At 35.9% G+C, this 26,190-nt stretch overlaps 1 protein-coding gene and 1 pseudogene across 1 annotated transcript; one reads left to right on the top strand and one right to left on the bottom strand.

Moving 5' to 3' along the window:
- Positions 1 to 7,647: 7,647 nt before the first annotated feature.
- Positions 7,648 to 9,123, top strand: LOC125473059 (annotated as a pseudogene).
- Positions 9,124 to 11,444: 2,321 nt separating this feature from the next.
- Positions 11,445 to 14,532, bottom strand: LOC125473060 (queuosine salvage protein-like). Its single transcript, XM_048575329.1, is given in 8 exon segments — positions 11,445 to 11,839; positions 12,115 to 12,146; positions 12,149 to 12,442; positions 12,549 to 12,657; positions 12,819 to 12,896; positions 13,197 to 13,294; positions 13,950 to 14,090; positions 14,244 to 14,532. Coding segments are annotated over 8 exon segments (915 nt in total). The 5' UTR covers positions 14,314 to 14,532; the 3' UTR covers positions 11,445 to 11,746.
- Between the last annotated feature and the right edge of the window lie 11,658 nt (positions 14,533 to 26,190).

The raw sequence follows: 26,190 nt of genomic DNA, 5'->3' as shown, positions 1-26,190 counted from the left end.
AAAAGATAGTTGTTTAAAAAAAAAAAAAAAAAACTAATTAAAAATAAATAAATATTAGGAAATTCTTAATTCTTCTATATCGGGAAGGGTGAAGTTAAAATGCTTAAACTTGCACGCACTTCAATCCAAAGAAGTTTACAAAATAAAAAACTTTGGTAAGATGCATGCATGCATGATAGCAGCTGGCATGTTTATATATCCTCCTACACGTAACACTGCGCTTTTCCCATCCATCATGTTTTAAGTGCGACGTTTTATCTTAAAAGACCTAACTTAAGACTTACAACTTCTATATTTATGATGGAACAATTATACTTGAATCTTGATCCATAATTTGTTACAATTACGAATGGGAAGTGTTATTAGTATTCTAAAAATCTCATTCTACACTTCCTATAAGTGTATTTTTTCTTTCCTAATATAAAAAGTTTAGAATGTAGAATGTGATTTTTAAAGTACTAATAACAATTCTCTTACGAATAAGATATATACCAAAACAAACTTTCAATTTTGTATATATGCTGTTATTTAATTGACTTTGTTCTCTTCAAAACGCAGTGCCTTCTTCGTCAAGGTTTCCGCATCATCGCCGCAGCCTCTAAAAAGGTAAGGGCATCAAATTATAACATGTAGAAACATATATAATAGTTCTCTCCTTAAAATATTTAGAAGAAAAAAAGGTTCATTTCATTTAGAAGAAGAAAGCATCTAATTCGAAACTAAAAATGTTTTGTTTCATCAGTTTGAAATTGAATAATATAAGAATTCCACTTCTCCGATTATACCGTGAGTTGGTTGCACACTTATCATTCTGACATTTTGACATCAACTTGAGTCATAACACACCCTCCATCCATAACCCAGCTTTTAAGTAGAATTAATTTTTCTGTAATTAGCCAAATTTAGCTAAAAGAAAGCTTGGATCCTCAAATATGGATGAGGAGGAGTTCCTCCTCAAGATACTTTGTGATTATTCTAAATCACTCTCTAACTATTATCTCTATAAAAATAAATTTAAAATAAGATCATTTAGTCAATCAGCTGTAGCAAATAGATAGATAATTCATAATACTTTTACGATATCTGACCAAATGAACGATAACTATCTAAATTGTTTTTCGTTATTTGGACCTTGTTTAATGAATGTTCTCTTAACAAAGAAAAAGACTTGATTCCCCCTACGGCTTTGGTCCTTTGGTGGGGTATCACATCAGCACAGACCACAATTTGTTCAGTATATTTATGGCACAAAATCCAGTTCTAGCTACCAACAAAATGATCAATTTATTATTGTCCTCAGTCGAGATACGTATCTTTTTATGAAACATTTTTCTGCACAAAGGATCTGCACTGTTTTGGAAAAATCTACGTAGCTGAGCTGGTATAAATGATCAATGATCAATTGCTTCGATGAGATTAGCCTAGAAAAGGGGCACCAGTTGGTATTTGTACTCCTGCAGGCAGAGGGCACCTGCGCAAGCCATGCATTTTCCATGAGGGGTTCTACACAGATGACCCCAAATGACCACTACCCTTTACACCACTCAATCTCCTATTGATCTCACCCGGTGTAACAACGGTTTTAATCATGAATCATGACGCTTTACCGAAGTGCATTGCATCATAGGAGAAGAACAAAAAAAATGGTGCTCGCGTCACTTGTCTTGTTGGACACCGCTTACAACCACATGAGATCTTTTAAATTTTTGTCTCACATAGTCTCACGTTAGTTTCACTTAATGTGAAAACTACCATAATCAAGTGATCATGTTGAGGTGCATTACATAATTAACAAAAATAAAAAGTACGGAGCCTGACAACATTATCCATCAAATACCTCTCATAACAGTATTAAACCTCTTATATTTAGTCTCACACTATCTCAGACCGATCTCACTCGAGATAAGAACTATCTTAGTCAACTGGCCTCATCGAGCAATTTCTCTCACATCAAAGGTATCAATGATGGGGACAAGGTTCTAAAAGGTGTTGGGTGTAGTTAGGCAGCAGTCAAAGGCCTAGTGCTTAGGCGTCTGAACGAGGCTTAGGCGGTTTTTTTAGTTTTAATTATAATTATCATATACCATATAAATAAACGTTTACTTATGCTTAAAATACGTAATTATATTAGGATACGTAATTTTCAAACGTCTAAAAATTAATCGAAACGGTGATTAACCGTTTAATACTTAAGAGAACCTAAACAATAATAGCGAAAATTTTTAGAACAGTAGATATGCACCTAGTAGCTCGAATTTTTTTTCAGCTAGAAAATTTTGGATGCTGGGACATGCGATGTATTAATTTAACACTGCTTCCTTTATAGTTCTTAATAGAAATGAAGTGATTAATTAAGCAAATTAATAAACAAATTTGACAAGGACTTGAACTGTGATTTGACATGTAAATCCATCCAATCATTATTGGTAACCGGTAAGAGTGAAAGAAAATGTTACCGAAAAGAAGGGGTAGTCTGATGAGACGTGGCGTTCTTATCCCTAGCGCGAGGCATGTCACCCTCCAACTTGCTGGTGCCGACAATTTCCAAGCAAATCACAACATGGTACAAACACCAGATTATCCGATATAAATAAAAGCATATCTATTAAGATTTTGCCGTTGTATTGCGAAAGCAATTTATATAAAACAAATTTATTATTAAATGACGTTTTAATTCAAAAGGTATTGTCATTTATTATGTAAATTTTTTTTTATACATAATAATATATTATTTGTCTGAGATATGTGGAAAGGGCGTGTAATTTGGATGAGTAGCTTATGTCTATTGCAACATTCAATCATAAATCTTCTTAATTTTCTATCGTCATTCCAATGAGTTGAAGAATACCAAAAGAAAAAATGTGGAAATGGCGTGTAGAATTTCCACCCTTTATTTATACAAAAATAGAAACAATTGATTAGCTTAACTCCTCCCCTCCCTAGGGATGTCACTTTCGAGCCTAACTTAAGAAACATTACTCCTGCAACATTGCAAACAAAACAAAACAAAAACAGAACTAAGAGGAAGTCAAGGTTAGCGGGAAGGTTAATGGGTTATTTTTAAGGAAAACTAATGAAAATGGTTTGAAAACATTGAGTTTTAACGATAAAAACAAAATAAAAGATAAAGTGAATAATACTAGGATTGACTTTTTAACATATCAAACAAACTTATTACACCGCGAATGTCACTCTAGTAGTGTTCAATCACGTAAAACCAACTCCAAGGCAAGACTCAAAACTCAAATTTTTGGCTTTTGGACGCGAACTGAAACCTAAATTTGGGTTTGTATTTGGCTAACTCAAATTTTTTGTGCCCCGCCATTTTTAAAAAAGCGACGGCTGGAGAATTTGATTAAGTGGCCAATAGTTGGGTTCCAGCTGGCAGAGGGCCCAGCTGCAGAACGGCAACGTTTTAGGGGATTGCAAGTCATTCGATTTCTAGTTCGTTAGCATCTTTTTTGTTGGCAATCTTTAGATTTTGATCTCACAGTTTATATTTGTTTTTTCCAAATCCAAAGTAAAAAAAAAAAAAAAAATCCAACTGTCAAAATAATAAAATAATTTTTTTAGAACCGATCCACTTTAAAAAAATTATTTCAAACTTTATTTATATTATCATTTATTCGTTGGTTGGTGTGTGCATTGCAGTTTGGTTGGTTGGTTTGTATATTGAAGTTTGGTTATTGAAGTTTGATTGGTTGAGTGGTTGGTTGGTGTGATTTGTTCGATTTTGAAATTTTTATCGGAATTTAATTTTTTTAGGTTAAAACATTAGTAAAAAAAAAGTTAAATTAAGATAACATAACTCAAAGATACAAAAAATAAAAAATAAAAAAAATAAAAAAAATAAAAAAATAAATCCTTACCTAAAAAAACTAGGGTTAAAACCATTCCACAACAATTAATCAATTTTAAGTCTTAAAGTTTAGGTTTTGAGGCTGGGTGACATTCAATGTTCACATACCTAAATTCTGTAGTGGACCTAAATATTTGGGTTTGGATTCAAGGATTGAAGTTGGTCTAAAGAATTTTTTAATATGATGGTGCTTTTTTTGTATTTATGTATCACTTGGTCTATATGCAATGACTAGACTCTTTTGTGTGTGGGTCAAGCTATTCACTTGGACTGACTACCAGACACAAAAATTTCTACACTAACGTATTATTTTGCGTATCTATTTTACCATGTAAAGTTGATGATTAGCTTAAAATACTACTAAAACTTGCATGAAAAGAAAATTCCCTTCTTGTCATGGGCTTGAGTTTTGGCCTTTGGCTATCCTCAAAAGAATCTGCATGTTAATTTAGAAATTAAACTCTTAAGCTCAAATTGGACTTGTCACTTAGTATTACGATTTAGTGATATTCCTCTTTATTTGTAAGTAAGAGGTCTTAAGTTCAATTCTTGTCAAAGGTGAATTTGAACAAAATTATTGCTAACCCATTATGAGGTTATCGATTTAAACATTTGAATGACAACAATTCCAAGCTTATGCTGCCATGCATTTGAAAATCTTATATTTGTCATCAGTTTTATTTGAAAACTTAATGCACTGGGTTGTTTATATATGGATTTTGGACAAATGTTGAGTGTAAAGGTTACAACTGTGATACTACTAAGAATTGGATTAGAGAAGCAAATTCACCTTTTTTCTTATTGTCTTAACCATGCGAAAGCAAGGAGGTGAATTGAACATAAGATTTCAAATATGTAAATGCTCTTAACAATTTGAGCTACAAATTCTTGGTCGAGACAAACTAATTTTATTTAGGCCCCCTCTTTGACATCACTTTTTCTCAATTACAATAGTGGATAACCAAAGTTGTCATGGTGACCTTAGCATTATTGAATTTAATCTTAACCCTAATTCTTATTATTTGTCCTTCAAGCCTTGTTAAGAAACTAGAAATTCAATATGTATGGTCTTGGAGATAACACGTATTGAAAAATATGGAAAACATGTGTAGGAGCATCTAATCTAGTACTTACAAGTCCAATGAAAAGAAAGGTGAAGATTGGTGATATCATCGTACTCGATTAGAACATATTCGGATTAATGTTATGAAGAAAATCTACAATATTACCTTGTAGTCAGGTAACATAAAATCAACATATGAGATTAAGAAGAAAAATCATACATCTTTATCATCTCGATTAACATAAATTGATATTAAGCTTCATAAATGGTTTTTTTTTTGTACCACGTTTCTTCAAAGTGAAATTGATCTTCTTTGTTCATCCCCATTCACTCGATTCCTTTTGTTTCATCAATTTTGTCCGTATTCTCTTTTTATTCTAAGAAAAGAGAAGGGAATGGATCTTCATCAATGGATCTCTCTTATTCGTGTTTAGTCCCCTTCGTTTCGGAAGTTGTTTCTAACACGACTATGCTATAATATACAATCGGGTCAGCCGCAAAGAGTGAAGAAGTTGGACTGTGGTCCTGTTGGTCAGTCACAACAAAACAAAGAGAAACTCTAATTTGGTGAATTGATTACTTATCTCTCGGTAGATAGATAAGGTATTTGACAACAAAAAGTCGAAGTCCTTACACATACCTAATCTATGAGATAATGTTTGACATGTAGTTTACTATTGTTGAGCTTAGCAGATCGAGCATGAAGAATAAGTTAAGCGTATGAGAGATTCATTATCACGCTCTGCTTTAATGCCAAATTAAACGTGTTTAAGTCCTTAAGTTTAGTATGCCACAACCCACTACAATTAGGCGCGTGCAAACTTGAATGTAGTTTAATATCTATTATTTTAATCTAAAGGATATATTCACATTAAGACCAAACCCAACCCTGGGCTATTTGCCAAATTTCCCCATTTATTCTCTCCCAAACCTAACCCAACCCAAGCCAAATGCCAAACAAAAGCCAACTACCCCCTAAGAATTAGCCCAGGATTTGGTGTGGACCCCATCGGTGTGATTGAAAAGTGGGTTATGAAGCCCACTTGCCGATCCCTCACTTGTCAACGCACGGAACACGGCAGAGACAATCACAACGGGATCCCACCCACGTGGGCTTGTCCCCCGTGTGTCGGATAGCCTAACGGCTACATTTGTGATCCAACAACCAGATTAAATGGGCCGTTGGTTAATCTAACAGCCTAGATTCAAACAAATTTTTTTTTAGTTTTATATTTATATATTTATTGAATCCAAAGGCTGAGATCAAATATAATAAAATGTAACGGTAAAAAAAAGATTTAATGGTCCAAATTTAAATCTAACAACTCAAAATAATTAAAAAAATTATTTAACTCAAGAATAATTTATGAGATAATGTTTGAAATGTAGTTTACTATTGTTGAGCTCAGAAGAGCAAGAAGAATAAGTTAAGCATATGAGAGATTCATTATCATGCTCTGCTTTAATGCCAAATTAAACGCGTTTAAGTCCTTGAGTTTAGTTTGCCATACCCCACTTTTATTAGGCAGGTGCAAACTTGAATGTAGTTTAATATCTATTATTTTAATCTAAGGATATATTCACACTAAGGGGGTGAAGATCTTGGCAAACTTGATACAAGACGAGTTGACCACAATACTTTGATCATACTTATCATCTACGATAATCAAATCTAAAACCTCACTTACAAGTGAAAGAAAAAATATCACCAGATCGTAATACTAAGTAAAACGCAAATTACTATTAAGTCTTATCTAATATTTCATGTATTATGATATAATTGACGCAATAAATATATCATTTTATCATCCATCACTCATTAGGATAAGTGGCATGCACCATAAAAAATCTAAACAAAAATTAAGATAATATGATGTAATAAATAGAATGATGTAACATGTCGAATACTAAGATAAGATTCTTAGTCTAATTAATCATGTCAGTAATCCCAATTCTCAGTAGTCTACACATCATAATCCAAATTCCCAATCAAATTATTACAAAAACCCTACAAAACAGCTGTTGGGACCAGCCAGAAAAGTAGAAGAGAGTAACAATTTCTCTATAAGAACAAACCAAACCTCAATTCATCATACACAAAATAGCAGCAATATCCTTAAGATTCCGATTTGTAGGGTCCTCTAAGAAGGCAACTTGAGCTAGCCAATTCCCGTCCAAACCCGAAAATTCAAGAGTGCACCAACATTTGACATACATTGCCGAATTTAACAGTTAAACGTGCACTCAAGAATTCATGGGTTAATATAATCCACTAATACATAGTAGGACTCCGAAAACTTATCAGATAGGAATCTACAGTACAAGATTTCAAAATCTTTTAGATGTTAAATCAAAGACCACAAAAAATTGAGCAAGTAGAGTAGAGGGGATTATTCTTTAATTGGTGGCTAAACTTCTTCCATAGTACTATAAGCAAAATGTTCTTATTCTCAAGCAATCCAAATTTTCAAAAGCAACTGTGACAAAATCTCAATTAGTTCAAAGTGGTCCATCCACTTGAAGGAAAAGAAAAAAGAAGAAAAGTAATGACTAATTAGTGGTTACTAACTCCTTTCATGGCTGTCAAATTTCCATCTTAATATGAATTTTGAATGTTTCAAATGATTTTATCCACAAGAAAGAATCTTGCATCTAATTTTACCTTGACTTTCCCAATTGCATTCAGCAAAGATCAAAACATTGAAACTCGGAGACTCGCCAAGTAATGGCATTTTATGGACCGAGACTGGTTGTGCCTATAGACGTGAAGAAGCCATGGGAACAGAAGCTTCCTCTTCACAACCGATGGCACCCGGACATACCACCAGTGGCAGAAGTGGCAGCTGGAGAGGTTTTTCGGTCGAGATGGTAGATTTCAGTGGGGGTGGTATTACCAAAGAGTACACTGCAGAGGACATCAAATATTTCGATCCCTCCATTGTAAGTTCACCTTCATGTTCATGTGTGTTTTGTATCTTCACTTCTACTGAGTTCCATGTAGTTTGGAAGAGCAATGGTTAAAACTGAGTTCCATAAAGTTCGGAAGAGCGAAAAAATGACATGAATTGTATGTGCAAAGTATCATGCAGTTCTACTTTGCAAACAAACAAGCTCAAACATAGTATGATTGCATATCTACATGTTTCTGGGGGAAAAATATTAAATGCTGGATTGGTCAGCAAAGTAAAAATTAAGCAAATTGTTCTGTTGTATTTGTCCTACGTTGAAAACCTGAAAGGTGTCACTCCATTTGTCCCAATAGATGTTATTGAGTTGTCCTAATTGTATAAAACATACTTCCTATGCTCCCTGTTTTTCCACTAGTTCATCAAGAGCTATGTATATAAAGTTATAAACTAACACTTGAAATAGTTTTAAACCGATAGAAAGTCCAATAACATGTTATAGGATCGAGTTAAGATCTTGAGTCTACAAATTATCCTGATCAACATGACGCCACTCATGTATAATCCTATCAGGTGTATGAACAAGAACATGTAGAATGATAATTTAATGTAACAGATAAGAAATTTCAAACTTGTGCAGGCTCACCTCAGTGGGCCAATAAGAATTTTGGATACGGATGGAATTCCAGCACAGCCAGGTGATCTTCTGGTGGTTGAGATATGCAACTTGGGTCCTCTCCCAGGAGATGAATGGGGTTTCACAGCAACATTTGACAGAGAAAATGGAGGGTGTTTCCTGACTGACCATTTTCCTTCTGCAACCAAAGCTATTTGGTATTTCGAAGGGATATATGCCTACTCGCCTCACTACCAGGTGAAATCTCAACCTGTTTCCTTTTCTCATGCTAATAATGCTATTAAACGATTCATAAAGGTACTCATCCCTAGTGCTACAAGTGATGCCACTAACGTACTCTTGTATATGCATGGCAGGAGTGAGATTCCCAGGGCTAACCCATCCTGGACTAGTTGGAACAGCACCGTCAATGGAACTCCTGAATATATGGAATGAAAGAGAGAGAGAACTTAAAGAAAATGGACTCAAGTCTATGAAATTATGTGAGGTTTTGCATCAACGACCATTGGCTAACCTACCATCAAAAAAAAGGTTGCCTCCTTGGAGGGGTATTGCTAAATTGAAAAATATTTAGTTAAGGGTATCAAATTAACAATGAAAAACCTCCAACACGACTAAATTTCTATAATACATTTGCTGCATGCTAAAAGAATTTTAACTTCTGCAGCCTACTGCACCGAGACAATAACCATGCTGTCCAATTTTTACCTATGAAATATTGTTATATTAACACATAATGGTTATTCATAGATCAAAGAGGGCACTCCTGAATGGGAAAAGATAGCCATGGAGGCCGCAAGAACAATTCCAGGAAGAGAAAATGGAGGCAATTGTGACATAAAAAATCTTAGTAGTGGTTCAAAGATATACCTTCCAGTATTTGTTGAAGGAGCAAATTTCAGTACTGGTGACATGCACTTTTCCCAGGGTGATGGTGAAATCTCACTCTGCGGGGCAATTGAGATGAGCGGTTTCCTGGAGCTCAAGTACAAATTTCACATCTCATCTCGATGTTACTATATCCAAACCAGGGGCTTTGTGACGAAAGGCTGGAGCTGGTTATAAAAGCTAAACTTTCTACAACACAACATGCAGACATACACACACATACTGATAAATAAATACACTGCATGATATGTAATACAATTCAGAGTTTACCCTATACGATTATGTTATCAGGTGTGAAATTATAAGAGGTGGAATGAAAGAATACCTCACACCAATGGGGCCAACTCCTCTTCACGTGAACCCAATCTTTGAGATAGGCCCGATTGAGCCAAGATTCTCAGAATTGTTGGTGTTTGAGGGCATCAGTGTTGACGAGAGTGGGAAGCAGCATTACCTAGATGCAACTGTGGCTTACAAGCTAGCAGTACTCAATGCTATTGACTACCTCTCTAAATTTGGATACTCCAAAGAACAGGTTTTCGACCTCTCTCCTTATCACATAGACGATTCCTCACAAACGCACAATCACAAGCATACACCGAGACACCGAAAGACATGCCTACCTAAATATATTATTGTAGTCTTCCATACTGATATGGCATATGTCATATATAAGAGCTATCTTCTGTTGTCACGCTGCCCATGTGAGGGAAGAATTTCAGGAATAGTTGACTCTCCCAATGCTGTTGCAACCTTAGCAATCCCAACAGCTATCTTTGACCAGATAACCATTTCTGGCAAAGCCTCCTACAGATTTATATTACCCTAACTAATACTACAACTATACCATCTGCAAAAATGAGCTCTTCTAGTCAAATCCCAAGTATTCCCAAAATATAAGAACTCAATTACACAGAACAGTTATGGTCTACTTTAACTCGGATGATCCCTCAATCCATATTGATAAGAGGACTCCTAATGCTCAAAAAGGTCTAAGCTATTGACAGAAGTCCGTAATTGATCAAACTTTTTCTGTGTACACCAAGGTAACTAATGCAAGGCTAGAAGCATAAGGAGGCAATGTGCTTTCCCATGACAAAGCTCACAATAAATTATTTATAAACAGAAATGGTTTGTCATAAAGCCTATTGATATGTTTAAATTATTTTCTCTAAATGCACAGGATATTGCCCAAAAGAAAACAAGGTTCCTGTTGGTCCCCGGATAGTGAGGATGCCAGATGTCCTAAAATGTACTTATGATGGAAATTTGCCAACGACAAGGAACCCTAGCTCTGCAACATAACTATCGTCAAGAGTGCTCAGTAAATAAAGGACATTTCAGCGTATATTTTTCATTGCTACCAAGTCATGCATGTATTGGCATAATAGAAAGTAGAACTGAATTGTCAAAGTAAACCATCTACATTCTATATAAGCAGTGCAAGTATTGTACTTGGGCAAAAGGATCACGAAAAAACCATGCAGCCAAAAGTTCAACCCTATTTAGCCTATCAGTATCACTTCAGCTTTGAATAACAAAAAACTATATAGCAGCAGCATGTAAATATTTAGACTGGAGCTGGAAAATCTGAACAAGGCATTAACACATACAATATGCTTTCGTCATCACTCTGATTCAACCATGCTGCTTCCCCTGATCAGCTGAGTTACTTACACATCACTATTGGCCATAATCTTAGGGTTGTTTTTCACTATTCATCTTCTAAACTGCTAAATTGAAAATATATAATAAGTTTAGTAATACGTCTCTAAGTATTTATACCCATTTATGATTGGAAACACACGGACTGTCAAGATAGAACTAATCTTCACAGGGTAGATCAGAGCCATGATATAATTTCATACATGGATGGTAGTTTTTACTGCATATATACCAATTTGAGGAACAGACACCTGCAGAAGTAGTGTTTAAAACTCGACTCTGACTTGAAGTGAGATTTAGTGAATTCATAAGATAATAATAAGAAAAAATCATGCACCAATACGAAGAGCATATCTCTTATCGTGCAATGCAATTCTATGATCACACGGGAAATACTAAGCACCTGCTGCCATATTTCAAGAGCCATATAAAATCGTATGTTCAATAAAATGAAAGCAAAAATTGACACATGGTAAAGAAGTATCAGTTGGAAACTACATACTAAATCATTTAGTTACCATAACCTTCCTATTGATCTTCATTTGTTCAACAATTAAACTAGTTGCACTATGCCAAATTATAAAAGCCGCAAAATTTGCGAAAGGAAATAGGATGCCAGAACTTGTTTCATACTCATCCAAAGACTTTAACTAGAAACTTCAAAGCCAAAAATTTTCCTTTCTCCCAAGGACATATATAGCAAAGGAGTACAATGAGATATAGTGCACTCAATAATATATTGAGAGGGTGCGATGGTGTTGCAGACCAGGACACTGAATGCCAAATGACCAAAGCCAAAGGTCTAACTCAATACTCAGCACCTGAAAAAGAAACCCCACAAGTAAAATCAAAGAGACTTGATTGAAATGATTAAAAAAAAGAAAACTGATTCAGGATAAATGTTCAACGCAGTTTCTAGTGCAGAGAATGACATGGTCCGACAACAGTTCACTTGGGTGAGAGTAAAACTGGTGCAGGACACTTAGGTAAAAGAAAAAATCTGAATTTTCATTACATTAATGCAGCCACGGAAAGAATTTAAAAATTCAAGTACAACACATTACACACTATGACCAGGACTAAAAATAAACCATACCTTCTTGCCTGATTTCATACTGATCAACTCTTCATTTTCTCCACAGCATATATGGAGCATGCTCGCAGTTCAACTTCCTCCTCACTGCCTGCAACTATTTGGCTGTTAGCCTCAATTGTGCTGGCAAGGGTTGAACTATACTTCAGCACACCCAGCTGTCTAAGCACGGCTGGAACAATGTAGTCTGCCATAATAGTGATGGAGCCAATGTCATAAAATTCTCCATATCCTTGGCCGCCGAATGCTCCCCATAAATCTGATGCAAATATCTGAGCTCTTTTATACAAAAATACTTGGTGGCCTTTGTATATTGAGTGGTCTCTGAAACCTAGAAAGTTTAACTAATTACAGTCAACATGCCTGTTTCCTGGGGAATAACAACTACAAACCATGCAGTACAAACCATACAGCTATATTTAAACCCTAAAATATACCAGGAAAGTGACGAGTAACAAGAGCTACAAGCTTAACCGCTGACTTTCCACAGGACTCCACAAGGTTGGATGCTTTGCCGTCAAAGCTTCTCTCAAGCTCAAACCCAACCTAGGCCATAAAAGTTAGCAATAATAGATAGGGCACATCATTAGTTACAGAACCAGTAATAAAAAAAAATCAAACAAAAGTAAACCTGGAGAGCATTTATTAACAGAAAGAAGATAAAATGCAAGAATAAAAGCTTTGGTAAATGTAAAGGTAAATTTCACCTCATGCAGCAAACGAACTCTCTCATCCTCCAAAGGTAATGGCCTAGGCCATTTCAACAGCTCCCGCAGTTCAGAACCTTATAACATAAAGCATTTTAATCAAATTACTGGCCGGTAAAAAAGCATCACCTAAGTCAGAAATTAGGACGCCAAACTTGTTTACAAGAGCTCAGCTTCTCATCCATAAATTTAAGTTTCTATGGAGGCAAGAGTACATTATCTGAAATCTCTTTTTTTATTAATAACATTCATTTTTCTTCTACCAACTGGGACAAAGAAGTATGCTTGATATATATCCCAATTACCGCGTAAATGGCATTGTGTGTGACATAACATTAGTATGAACACAGAGATATGCGTTCAAGAATATAAGTACCGGTAGTATTTCTGCAAACGATCAGCATCAAACACAGATTTGTCATTTTGTATTGCTTCCTTTAGACCGGCAGCCAAATTGTCGTAATTTAAGTCCTTATCTGTCAACAAAACAAAGAAACAATTTAGCACAAAAGTTTTTGTGGATCAAACTACAGAAATTTGTATAAAAAAGGTATAAGAAAAATGAATCTATAACTTGCTCAGACTTTTGTACTAAATCTTGATGATTATACTTTTGCTGCTCTTATAGTTCGATTTTGCTGTCACTGAATCTAGCATTTGCTGACAGTGATATATAAAATTATTCAATGTATAGAATGACCGATCTGTTTCTTCAACCGCATACAGAAAAAGCACACTGCAACAAACACACAGTGCCTATACATGGAAAATTTTAAATCTTGATAACTTTGGGCAGCACATTTATAAACAACACTCTATCTGGCTGAATTGCCGCAACTTGGCTCAGCAAAGGAAAAATGGAAAGTGCAAAAGTATAAACACACAGGTATATATCTTGACCAGAGAAAAACAAAGCCTTGTCATATCACATAAACCCCGAAACAACGGCATTGCATCCCGGGTTCAAACCCTCCCCCTTCCCCTTAGTTAGCTTAGAGCTAGTAGTACTATTAAACTAATCAAGTGCTCTGCATGACTAACAACAATAAAATCCGAGCTAAAAAATGACAAGGAATTACATTGACATGTCCAACAAATTAAAAAAGAATGAAAAGAAATGGATACAAATACCAGGCCAAAAGCAGAAATTCAAAGCGTCCAACACAAGGAGATACTGAACGGTGAGAGGCCCATTGTCGAAATAGTGTATTCCTTCGAAATCCCATTCCACCTTCGGAATTGTGTCTATCGTCTCCGCCACTTTCTCAATCCCTTTAAAAAATTAACAAAATAAATAATAAAAAAAAAACCTAATTAAAATAAGCAAAAAGGAAAGCTAGAGAAACAAATTAAAAAAATGAAAGAGCAGAATAATCAAAATGCGGCATTTTGCTCAGTTGCTCTGAGACAAAAGTGTGGAGAGACCTGAAGAGTCGACGACGACATGAGAAGAATGGCTTGCGACCCAAGCAGAGCTTGCCCTAACGTCGTCCATGGCTGCTTTCACACGGCGGCTCTGACGGCGGCTCTGTGTTCAAACCCTAGAGAGAGAGAGAGAGGTGTACGTGGTGGGGCTTTTCCTGGTTCGAAGTTTCCCGCTTTTGCTGTTGTCTTTTAATAATTAATTAAAATAATATTAAATGTCCTATCAGTCTCTCTGATTATCCTATTTCGTATTTTTCTGGAAATAATAATTATTAAAATTTCCATTTTAGCAGTTGTGGTGGAATCCCATTCCGGGCCACACTCTTTTCCATGTATAGCCACAGAAGGTCTCACGTGTGAAAAGAACCAACTACAAGTCCACAAGTAGGCTGACGACTGAAATCCGAATCTTTTTTGTCTTGTGTTTTTTGGTCGAGTGAATCTTTATCTATTGGAATTTGGTATTTGGTCGGGCGCATTTTCTGCTCAAGTGGGTGGTCTAAAATTGAAAGCCAATCACCGGTAATACTTTGTTATGGCTGTTTCAACTCTAACCCTCGGACCCAAATTCAAATATTTAGGTTTATTAAAAGACATCATTTTAGTTGTGAACAGTGAATGTTACTGTTGCACCTAAAAACTATCTAGTCTACGTGATGCGTAGGCCGAATAGCTAATACGTCATTCGGTTGAATGCGAGGAGTGCCAACTCGTTGGCCAAGCTCGGGCGGAGAGTGAATGAATGTTGATGTGGTGTTGGGCATGCTGATGACTTCTAAATCTTACGACTGCAGCCAAGGAAGGAACACGTCTCGGCCTTCGGGTTCTAGAGCCTGAAGACAAGGCTACTAGTTTTGCGAAGTTCACAAATTGTCAGCACTAGGTTCAGCGACTATAATTATATTTGTGAGAATATAAGTGCGCTAAATCGTTACCAGATTATAGGGACACATGTACCCGAAAGAGATATGTGTCTTGATTGTAAATGTGGTTCAACCGTCTGAGTGTTGAACTCTGAAATGCACTTGTGAATATCCAATCATAAAATACGATTGGCTTTGGGTGTGCTAAATGTCGTAACCTGGTAACACCCTACTCCGCCAAGAAGGCTAATAAGATGACATATTCCAACAAAGACTCAGGAAACCCTTGCTGATCGAGACTTGGATAAATAATCAGTCAGTCGTGAAGCAATGCTATTTATCCAAATTAAAGGTGCTTCTCGGTTGGTTGATTCTACGGCTCTAGTGTTGTTTATCCAAACTGAACATGTTGCATGTTGCCAAAACAATGTTGTTTATTCAAGTTGCCAACACATTGCTGTTTATCCAAACTAAAGATGTGTTGAAGAAAAAAAAAAAAAGTAAAATAAAAATCTCAAGGTGCTTGAGAGGTTTCGAGTAGAGCAAGAGTTTGTGTAAGACAGTTTTGTGTGATGATTTGGAAGGGCTTTGAATGATGCACTCTCTCTATTTATAGTAGCAATTTCTCATGACCGAAGTAGAGTTTCATTTGGACTCCAATTCCTTAATCAAATCTGAATAAGCTTCAGCCAGTCTTGGTCCAGTGCAAGACTCTAAATCTAACTCTATCCTAGACTCAACCCTTGATTCTTGGCATTTTTCCTTATTAGAAGCATAATTGGTCTATGAGGATTCCTTGTTATACTAGCACTTGTCCGTCCCCTTATCCATGAAACCTTTTCCTGATAAGACTAGGCCGAATTCCATTGGGCTAGGCCCTTCTTGAGAATATTTGAAGATTCCCAATGCCACATTCATTGGGCTAAAATTAATTATGGGTCTAACCTAAAATGTCATTTTGGGTCCAAACAGTCACACAACCCTCAAGACTTGAATTTTAGGACCTAAAACGTATTATTAATTGTTGTGGAATGATTTAACCCTTTTTTTTCTTTCTAACTTTGAGTTATGTTATCTTAATATAATTTTACAAATGCTTTAACGTATAAAAAAAAATTAAATTCCAACAAAATTTTCAAAACTGAACAAATCATCTTGGATAGTTCATAAACATAAGTAATTTTTTAAGGGAATTGTTATTGGCATTCCAAACTTTCTAAAATTAGAAAGAAAAATACACTTATGATGAGTGTAGAATGTGATTTTAGATTGCTAATAACAGTTCCCTTTTCAAATTGGGTATGTTCTAAAATTTATTTTATTCTATTGACCATTGGATCTAAATTTCAACAATTGGGTTTTTTTCATACCATTGGATTTGAAAAGGAGTAATGCTAGGTAGGCCAACTTTTCACACCATATTGTAAAGTATGATAGAAAATAAGCACGTTAATCAACACTTGGGTAATAATCAAACCATCAACAACCATGTCATATGGTTTACCAAATATGATTTAAATAGATGGTCTCTCTAGCATTTACCCTTTGAAAAAAACAAATATGAACAAAAAAAGGGTTTTAATCGAGATCATTGATCACCAACAGTTGTGTTGGCCACCTCAATACATCATTTTATGTTGTTTTTTAATAATAGGTGGGGCCCTGAAAATTTTGGGTTGCCCAAATACAAATTCAAATTTGGGTTTAGTTTGGGTCCAAAATCAAATTTTTTGAGTTTAGGACTCTCCATTAGAGTTGGTCTTAAGGGCTCTGTTGGAGTTTGTTTAAACTCAAATATTTGAGTTTAGGCGTTGCTCTTGGAGTTGGTATTTAGGGCTCTGATGTGGTACCTAGATTACATCATTTTGATTGCCTTGAAAGCCAATTATTAGATGAAAATTTTGGAATAATACAAATGATTAGTCAATTAATCTAGTCATAGGGGTAAGATTACTAATTAAGGACTAATCTCAATACTCGTCATAGCCCCAAATACTCACTCATGACCTGTGCAACTGTAGAGCATTGATTACAATTGTCTACATTAAAAGGAGAATAAAATGAGTGTTTTAAAAGGAAAATTTAATGCAGTTGAGTTGGTAAGTTGATAGCGTTCCACTTGGGAAATGAGTTCAAATCTACTAACACTATTTAAACAAAATAAAAAAATAAAAATTTGCTAAATCGATTCTAGTAGTTCTAGTCGCTCATTGTCACATTAATTAAAACCCTCATACACCAATAGTATTAATCATTGAGATGAATATAAAGTAATGAATATTTTTTTAACAAATGATATTATCTACACTAAAGGGGTGGAGGACTGGGTTAAACCTTCATAGACTAGCAATAATGTGGTTCAAATTCGTCTTTGATGAGAATCGACCTAAGACCTCTTACACTTACAAATGAAGAGGAATATCTCTAGATCCTAGTACTAAGTGTCAAAGTAATGAATATTATTGAGTAGAAAGTATGAAATTGTTGTAGCATAATTTACTAAATAATAAAAATGGCATAAAGAAGGGGTGCAACGACATAGAGAGAAAAATAAGAAATGTTTAATTGTAAGGTGTGTGTTATTCCACCCTATTATACCTTTATTTATATTAGTAGTGAAGGTAAATTCTTACCCCAATAGGATTAGAACTCTAATAGGATAATATTTTGTCTAAGAGATATGGTAGAATCTCATAAGATATCCCAGATATGAAAGGATTCACACGATCACATTACTAATCTAATAGGACTGCAACACTCACCCTTGAAAGTGTAAATACTCAAACAAATGGCGCATCAGGTCTTCAGCGATAAAGTCAGTACAGTTGATGAAGTCGTCGACACAGTGAGTAAATATGAGTCTTAAATCAACGGAAGAATTCATAAAAGTAAAACTCACCAAACCTCATTATGGTAAAACCCAAGGTGAGATAAAAACTCTTAGACTAAGAAGAAAAGTAAGAAGTTGCATTAAGTCAAAACTCTACGTCTTATATACACAAGTAGGAAAGCTTACAAGGGTATGATCAACCTAGGATGGGTGTCTCGTCAAAACCTAGTTAGGTAGCAAAAACCCAGTAGGAAAAACTGCTCCTAATCGTAGGGAAAAATAGTACATTAAGATTAAGTGAGTATACTTCTGGATACTCCGCTTGAGTTTAACATAACTTCCAAATGAGAACTATAAGCATTGCATATGAATAGTTAGGCATACCAGTTCCTTAGACAAACTTCTGGAAGGTTGACTTCGGCAATGACATCATGTAGAGGTCGGTAAGATTGACTATGATGGCTTGCTTGACTTCAGTCTCCTAATGCTTTGTTGTTGTGATGTAGACGCAATATGTCTTAGTGTTAACTTTGTTAATATATCATGTCTTGGTCGGGTGGATACATGCGGCATAGTCTTCATGGATCGTCGTTGGGACTCAACGATGGATGAAAATAGCAAGTATTTCGAATATACTCAACAAGAGCTTTCAACCATGTCTCATGTATAGCTTAGTGAAGTAAGGTGAGTCTTGGAACAATTCGAAGATTTCGCAACTAAGGTCATATCGTAGGACCTCCAAGATATTGCGATATCCCTAACGATAAAGACATAACCATTTTGGGGATGTGCCTGGTGCGGGTTTGATAAGTAATCAATGTCAGCATAACAAGCAAAGCAAGCATCATTTTTTAGGACCACGGGGGTTGAATCTGTTCGGGATGCATTGGGATTAACCCAAATTCGTAGTACTTTTCAGGGTAACAGAGTAACGTCTTAATACTAATTTAGTGGTTACATGTAGGCGCAATGCTGCATTTTTGCCAATAGATCAACAACGAAGAACATGTCATTTCTAACGCAATGAGCTAAGTACAACAAAGGGCAAAGTTGAACTCAGTTATAGAACTTCAGATTTCATAACCTCTTCATAGGTCTCATTTGCATATAACGTATGGAAGATCATAAGTATACTCAAAGGTAACACATTCGGGGTGTAGTTCGACTAGTATACCAAAGTACCGTTAGAACAACTCTTGAACTTTAGGTCAAGGTATAAATGAGTTTTCCCAAGATTCACCATCTCAAATTTCATCTTTAGGTGCGAGGCAATTTTCTTAAACTCTTTCATAGTCTTAGTGAGATGCATGTCAATGACATAAACTGCAACTTTAGCAAATTGGAATAACTTTATAGTTTAACATGCAAGGGCATAATTCATATCCCTAACTGATCAAATAATCACTTAGATGAATATACCATATCCGCTGGATTGCTTCAATTCATAAGTGAATGCCTCAAACGAGTTGAGAGGGTGTTCCGTGATTTGGAACTATTTGAATTAGTCTTTGTAATTCTTCAGGAAGTTACATGTAAATCTCCATATCAATATCACCATGGAGAAACACTAACCACATTTCATAATACTGCAGTCAATCACAGGGCAGTTTGAGAGAAACCTTGTGCCATTAGGCATGCATTACTTTGCACTATTTCATTCATCTCATTACGTTTCCTTTCCCACTTGTAACACAACAGGGTTACCTTAGGTAATGTATGAATGAAAGGTCCAAACACACATTTTGTAAGGAATTTTCGCTTGATTGTTTTCGGTCGTCCAATCAATTCTAAGTTGTCACTAATCAACTGGAACACGGTTCGATATCATCGCTTTTCATTTATGTCGGTAGCTACCATATAAGTGAAAACATCACCGATGATAATATCATTCCAATTCCATTATACCATCCAAACTAGTATACTGGACTAAAAATTTCAAGTCTCGGGACTAATCCGAAATAATCTCATGAGATGGAAGTGATTTAAGATAACGATCGAGTATGGATTTATTGTGTGTCATGATCTTCCTCTTCTAGGGAAATGAATCCTATGAACTAAGTGATTTGTCGTGCATCAGGCCGAAAACATATTGATTGGCTATCCGCCGGTGTACCGTACCATTCAACAGGGGTGGCCAAATTGTCATTTAGGGGCGGCACATATTTGCAGCTGGTATATGATCGCGTCACTTTAACTATATTAGAGGAATGCGTCTGGATCAACATTTTGCAAGCTAGAATACATTGCACTAGCGTATCAGACTTGTGCGGTATGGAGATCAATATGAGATATAATGGGCAACGTCCACACAAATTCGCATTGGTCTATAGGAACATTAACATTTTTATCTCCCCCTAAAGGCGGGAAGACTGTCTCATTGAAGTGACAATCTACAAATAAGCGGTAAAAAGATCACATGCAAGGGCTCTAATGAGAGCTAGTGTGAATGAGAATCATGATCGACAAAGATTCACATCACGTAACTTGGCACATGGAATGCACACCCAAATATGTAAATACGAAATGTAAAGTTCGTACCCAGTAACCAACTGTAACGTCGAAAAGGTTGGGTGGCAATAGGCCTTAAAGAGGACCAACATAGCTGCATACAAGATTGCATAGTCCAAGGCAGAAACCAAAAACTTGGTGCGTTCACCAAGGTTCGAGCGATCAATTAAATTGCGCTTTATGATCGCTCTACGAGGCTATTTTGGGGTGAACATGGGAATTTGATGTTTAATTATAAACCCAAAGAAATGCAATACTTATTGAAAACCATTGATATAAACTCTTCGGCATTATCCAGTCTTCTAGACTTTATGGGATAATTGGGATGGTAAGCCATTAAAATTAGCCAGGAGGGTTAGTAGCAATGTGTGTGGACAAATATGTGACCAGTTTGTCGATTTATCTACCAAAACCATAAGTATTATATATGGTCCGCATTTTGGTTGAATTAGTCCACATATATTCCCTTGAATCCACTGTGAAAAAAGGTCGTTTTGTATCTTTGCTAGGGATGATTTAGAAAACCAATTTCCCCCAAAGATCAGGCTTGGCAAAGTGTGCTTGTATGCACAAGATCATTACTTCAAGTAAAAAGATGCGTTGTGGCATCATTGTTCAACCTAAGTGTCTTAAATGGTCCTGTCAAGGCAAGTAAACTGCTTAATCACCAGGCTCCAAGCCTGCCACATGTAGCGTGTTCCTAGTTGGGAGGCAACCCATTAGCCCCAAAACAAAGCTTCAGACTCATTTTTGGAGGTGGTGCAAAAATATTTTACTCTATTTTCCATCAGTGGTTTCATTCATGATTATTGTCATCTCGAATATCCTTAAGACTCAATGATGTTCTTCTAGAATGGGGAAAATATAAGGTCTCTTAAATGGTAATTTAGTACCATTCATATAACGATGATCATGCCAATGCTCTTAATTAGGTTGGATAGACTAGAAGTCATTGCTAGAGAGGTGATTTAGGTATAAAGTTAGTGTGTGTAGTTTCGCATTCATCTAGACAACTAACTTTCCCATATTCGTACCTAATCACGTATTTAATTGAATTCGGTCACATGTATTAGAAACATGATTCAATTAACTCATATTCGAGGACAATATCGATAAGATTATCCATAACGAAAAATAAACACCAAACTCGAATCCAAGAATATAGAAGAATGTTCACAAAGTAAACCAGAGTTAGTAAGGGAAATGCCAACAAGGCCATTGTTAAAATTCTGCTATTCTAATGGTGTTTAGTGGAGCAAAATTAGTCTCACATATTGACTACTAGAATGGTACTCCTCAACGACATTGGTAGGGGCACAAACAGGTGTATAACCAATAATCTATTCCGTTGAAATGGATGTAGATGCTACAAGCTTGAGGTGCAGGAACAATATCCCTTATTCTTGAAGTTTTAGATTTTGGGTGCCAAGGATCATACTTTGGGCGTGATGCCACACCTTGGCAAGCCCTAATTCTAGCATAGATAGTAAAAACAAACTTGAAATTGGATGGTGAGAGAAACAGACCCAGACTTAGGTTCGGAAGGTTCCAGCTGAAGCTGGAGAGGTTCGTTCGGTATGCCTCTGTTGAAGCAGAGCATACATTTCGATAGGCCTCGGCTAAAACTAGGAATCACCATTAGGTAGGTCTTGACCGAACTAGGTCGAGGCATTCGGTAGACTCCAGCAGAACTGGGTCTATTCCGTTCGGTAGACTATAGTCAGAGCTGCGTCTATACCTTTTTCTCACATTTATGGTAGTAATTAGATCCAAGAATTTGGTAAATTTTCGCTTTATATTGCTGCTTCAGGAGCAAGTTAGAAATAAGGAATAACGAGAAAAGTATTATCCAGTCAAAATTCGATCGAATTTATAAACTTTAGAATCGTACTCATTCATGGAGTAATCATGGTGTGCTTTAGGCAATATTGTTCATAATTTGACAGTCCGTAGGAGCGAGCCAAAGAGCCATAGAATCCTTGTTCGTAAGGTATTTCCATTTGTAATGCTTTGGGCATAAGTCTTCAAGTGAAGATCATGGTGGAAGTTTATTCAGCTCTTCCGTGCCATTGTTGGCTTCAACGGTTTCTTAGCTTCTTGATAGTCAAGTGGAGATTCGTGTCTTGTACCTATATAAAATGGTTTCTCTTAGAAACGTCCAACTCAGGGAAATCGAACTTGTGATAGTTCGACAATCCACTAAATGAAGGGAACAAGATTGTGAATAGTGATATGGAAAATACAACATCCATAAGCATCTAAGTTAGAACATTCGGGGTTTTAAGACCTGATTTACATGAAAAACATCGGGTTTTCATGGGTGTATTGTTTTATGAAAAGTTTAGGTTTCAAAGGCACTAAATTCAAAACTATAGGTTCAATTTAGTTTATGAACGTTTAGTTCATAACAGAGAAGTTCTTGCAAGAGCACAAAATACAAGGTACTGATTTAAGTGCAGTAGATTTGAGTTACTTCGGGAACTCAAATGTGAGAGCTTTGGGAATACGAAAGGATGTCAACTGTTCAAAACAGAAAAATAAATTATTGAATCGTTAATATCCAAAAGTGATCTTTGGGTCAATAATTTTGGATTAATTATCAGATTAATGGACTGTTGATCACTTTTAATTTATTCAATAAATCGGGATCAAACGGGGTCAATCATGGACGCAAAATAATGACAGATGGGTCATATTAGCTTCAGTTGGCGGGGGGCCAAGTGATAATTAAATTAAAATTAATTAGCGTAAACCAAATTACCCCAAATAAAATAATTGGGTATGATTTATAACACGTGAATGCCAAAAATTGGCATTGGGTTAAAAAAATCGCGGCCCATCCAAAAGTCGGCTGGCTGCGGTGCGAGACTAGGCCTTGCAGTATGACTGCAGGCTATTGGGGCTTTTCTGGGGTGAGCCTAACAGGATGGGTTGCTAGTTGGTGCCAAAACGAGGCATATGAGGGATAGGCCCAACACAAGGCTGGCTTGGGTGTACGGGGAAGCCCAGCTGAAGCTGGCTTACGGGTTTTGGGCAAGCCCAACATCATAGGCTTCTAGCAAGTTGGGCCTAGGGATTAGGCGAAGCCTAGCAAACAACATGGCTTGCTTTAGGCGAGCCTAAGGCATGGGGGAACCCATCAAGCATGCGGGTTTGCTATAGGGTGGGTCGTGACTTGGGACAAAATCCAACAACACATGGGTTATTGGTGTTGGGCCAGGTCTGCTTGGGAGTGAACCCAACAAGGCTGCAAGTCTGCTGGTGGGCTCAGGGCAACGGGCCCATGAAGGAACCCAACCCAGGCTAAGGGCTTGGATGTTTACCCAATAGCAGAAGGCCCAGATGGCTGCTGCAAGAAGGTTCAAGGCGTTAAACGACGCCATTCCCAAGTGTGCTTCACGCAGCTGGGCTGCAGGCTAGCGATGGAGCCGCGGATTATGCCACAAAAAATCCCCATAAAATTTATTTTTTTTCAACTTTTCTAGGGTTTGAAAAACCCTAAATTGCTTCTAATTTATTTCGATGCTTTGACTCACAAATTCCACATAGCAAAATAATAATTGTGTAATGCATGAAACATATATATATATATATATGTATGTATGTATGTATGTATGTATCGGAAGGTAAATATAAATATGGGGGCTTCATGCATCATGAGGATTGTTTTCATGCTTCATGGTCTTTTCAAATATCTTCTTTTATCTTAAAAGAACATGATTGGTAGAAAACAACAGAGCCTTTGAATTTGTAGAAGATCCTTATCAGAAAGTCAGAATTGCATCTCCAATGCGTTGTATCATGTTCAACATAGAAAAATTAAATTGAATCAATAGCACGTAGATCAATTCAATAAAATAATAAATTAATCATAAAAAGAATGATTAAAACGTAATACTCCCATGATTGAAGAATAAACTCTCTTTAGCGCAGCGTCGAGAGAGTGCGAGTGTGGCGGCATCAAGAGAAAAAAGAGAGAGATGTGTAATTATGAGGAGTGTGTTATTCCAACTCATTATGCCTTTTTGTGACTAAGACTATCTCCAACTTAAAGGTGGGAAATCTCAAATTTTAACTCCATGTTTCCAACTATTCATAAAAGGAAGGTGATGTATCCTTGTGTTTGTGTTTAGAGTCGAGATCGTTATTAGAATTCTGCGAAGCTTAAGAAGAAGTTGAGCTTGTTTGAAAACGAGGTAGCGGTTATCGAAAACCTTTTATTATTACTATGAATATTACTTTTATTTGTCAATTTGATATCATAATGTGTTGAATGTAATTTGAATGTGAATAATGTTTTAAAATGCTTATTGAATATAATTATTGATTCTGAATGCGAATTGGATGAGTATTGTTTCTATGCTTATCATTGCTATGTGCAAAAACAAATGAAATTTTGACTACATATGATGCGAGAATGGTTGGATTATTGAGGAGGGAAAGTCTGAAAATTTTGGTAATGGCTAATATTTTTGTGTAGTTGAATCCGAGTTTGGGTAGGTAATAGATTCTTATGTCAGCCCACAATGCACAAAATTTTTCTATAGTAGTTCGAGGCTGGCGACAAAGAGTTAAACAAGATGATAAGCAAAAAGAAAAAAAAATTATGAATGGTTTGGGCATGGGTTAGTTCATATAGTGGTACAGTTTACTTGTTAAAATTTATTAATTAACGAAATATTAAAGGAGTTTTGAGAATGAATTCTTCGGCTCACCTAAACTGAATTTTGAATGTTTCGAACTAGAGAATTAGATCTCTACTTCGGTTGATGTGTGATATGTAATCCTTGTGTATGAATGTTGCAGGTACCTATAGCAGGTTTGAGGAAGATGTGGCACTAGACGCTTAGATGAATAACTTGTGTGAGGGATGCATACTATAATGGTTTATTTGTAGTTATGTTCCTTGAAACTCGGTTTTAATTTTACTTTGCTCCCTGTAATTTAAAAATCGTCACTTTACTTCCTGAAACGCAAAATTCACTCCACTTTACCTCATGAAACTTGATTGTGATCCCATTTTACCACCTAAAACTCAGAAGTTGTCTCTATAAATCTCAAAGTTCTCTCCAAATTGTCTTGTTAATTTCTTATATGGGTTTGATTTGGGTGCACTAGGCTAATCAATTTTTTTTTAAAGTTTTTTCGCCTCTTCAATTTCTTTTAAACTTAATATTTTTTAATTGTCGTTAACGTATAATGGAGATTTATAATCTAATTTAGTGCATATGTGGTATAGTCTTATTTGGTGTTGAATCCCACATATGTTTTAGGATTTGGCCTATGAGTTTAAGGGAAAAGAGAGAGTACACGAGTAAAAGTGGAATAAATTTTGAGTTTCAGGGAGTAATGTAGGTGACTTTTGAGTTACATGGACAAAGTGAGATCGAAGTTAAGTTTCAAGAAGAGTAACTAAAAATAAGCCTAATATAATTAAGGGATTCAATATTCTACATTCATCAAATCTAAAGTATGAGATAAAGCTTCGAACTCAAATCCTTCATGCTCGCACAAGTACTCCACCCAATATAACTTTGTCACGTTCACATAAAAACAAAATAATTAAATTAGATAAGGTTATTTAATTAACACCCTAAATATTCTTAAATAAACTCCACATAAAAACTTATTATAAACTTACTTGTAAAGGACTGTTTAACCCATTGTGCATACAATATTATTGGAAGTGATTAACAAAAGCTTTCTTCTTTGAACTCAAAACCTCATATCTTCCAACTAAAATCTA

Source organism: the organism of the source record quoted next, unplaced genomic scaffold, assembly GCF_019419815.1.
Source record: "Pyrus x bretschneideri cultivar Hongxiangsu unplaced genomic scaffold, Pyrus_bretschneideri_v1 Contig8, whole genome shotgun sequence".
Lineage (NCBI taxonomy): Eukaryota > Viridiplantae > Streptophyta > Magnoliopsida > Rosales > Rosaceae > Pyrus > Pyrus x bretschneideri.
This window is presented reverse-complemented; position numbering and strand designations above follow the sequence as displayed.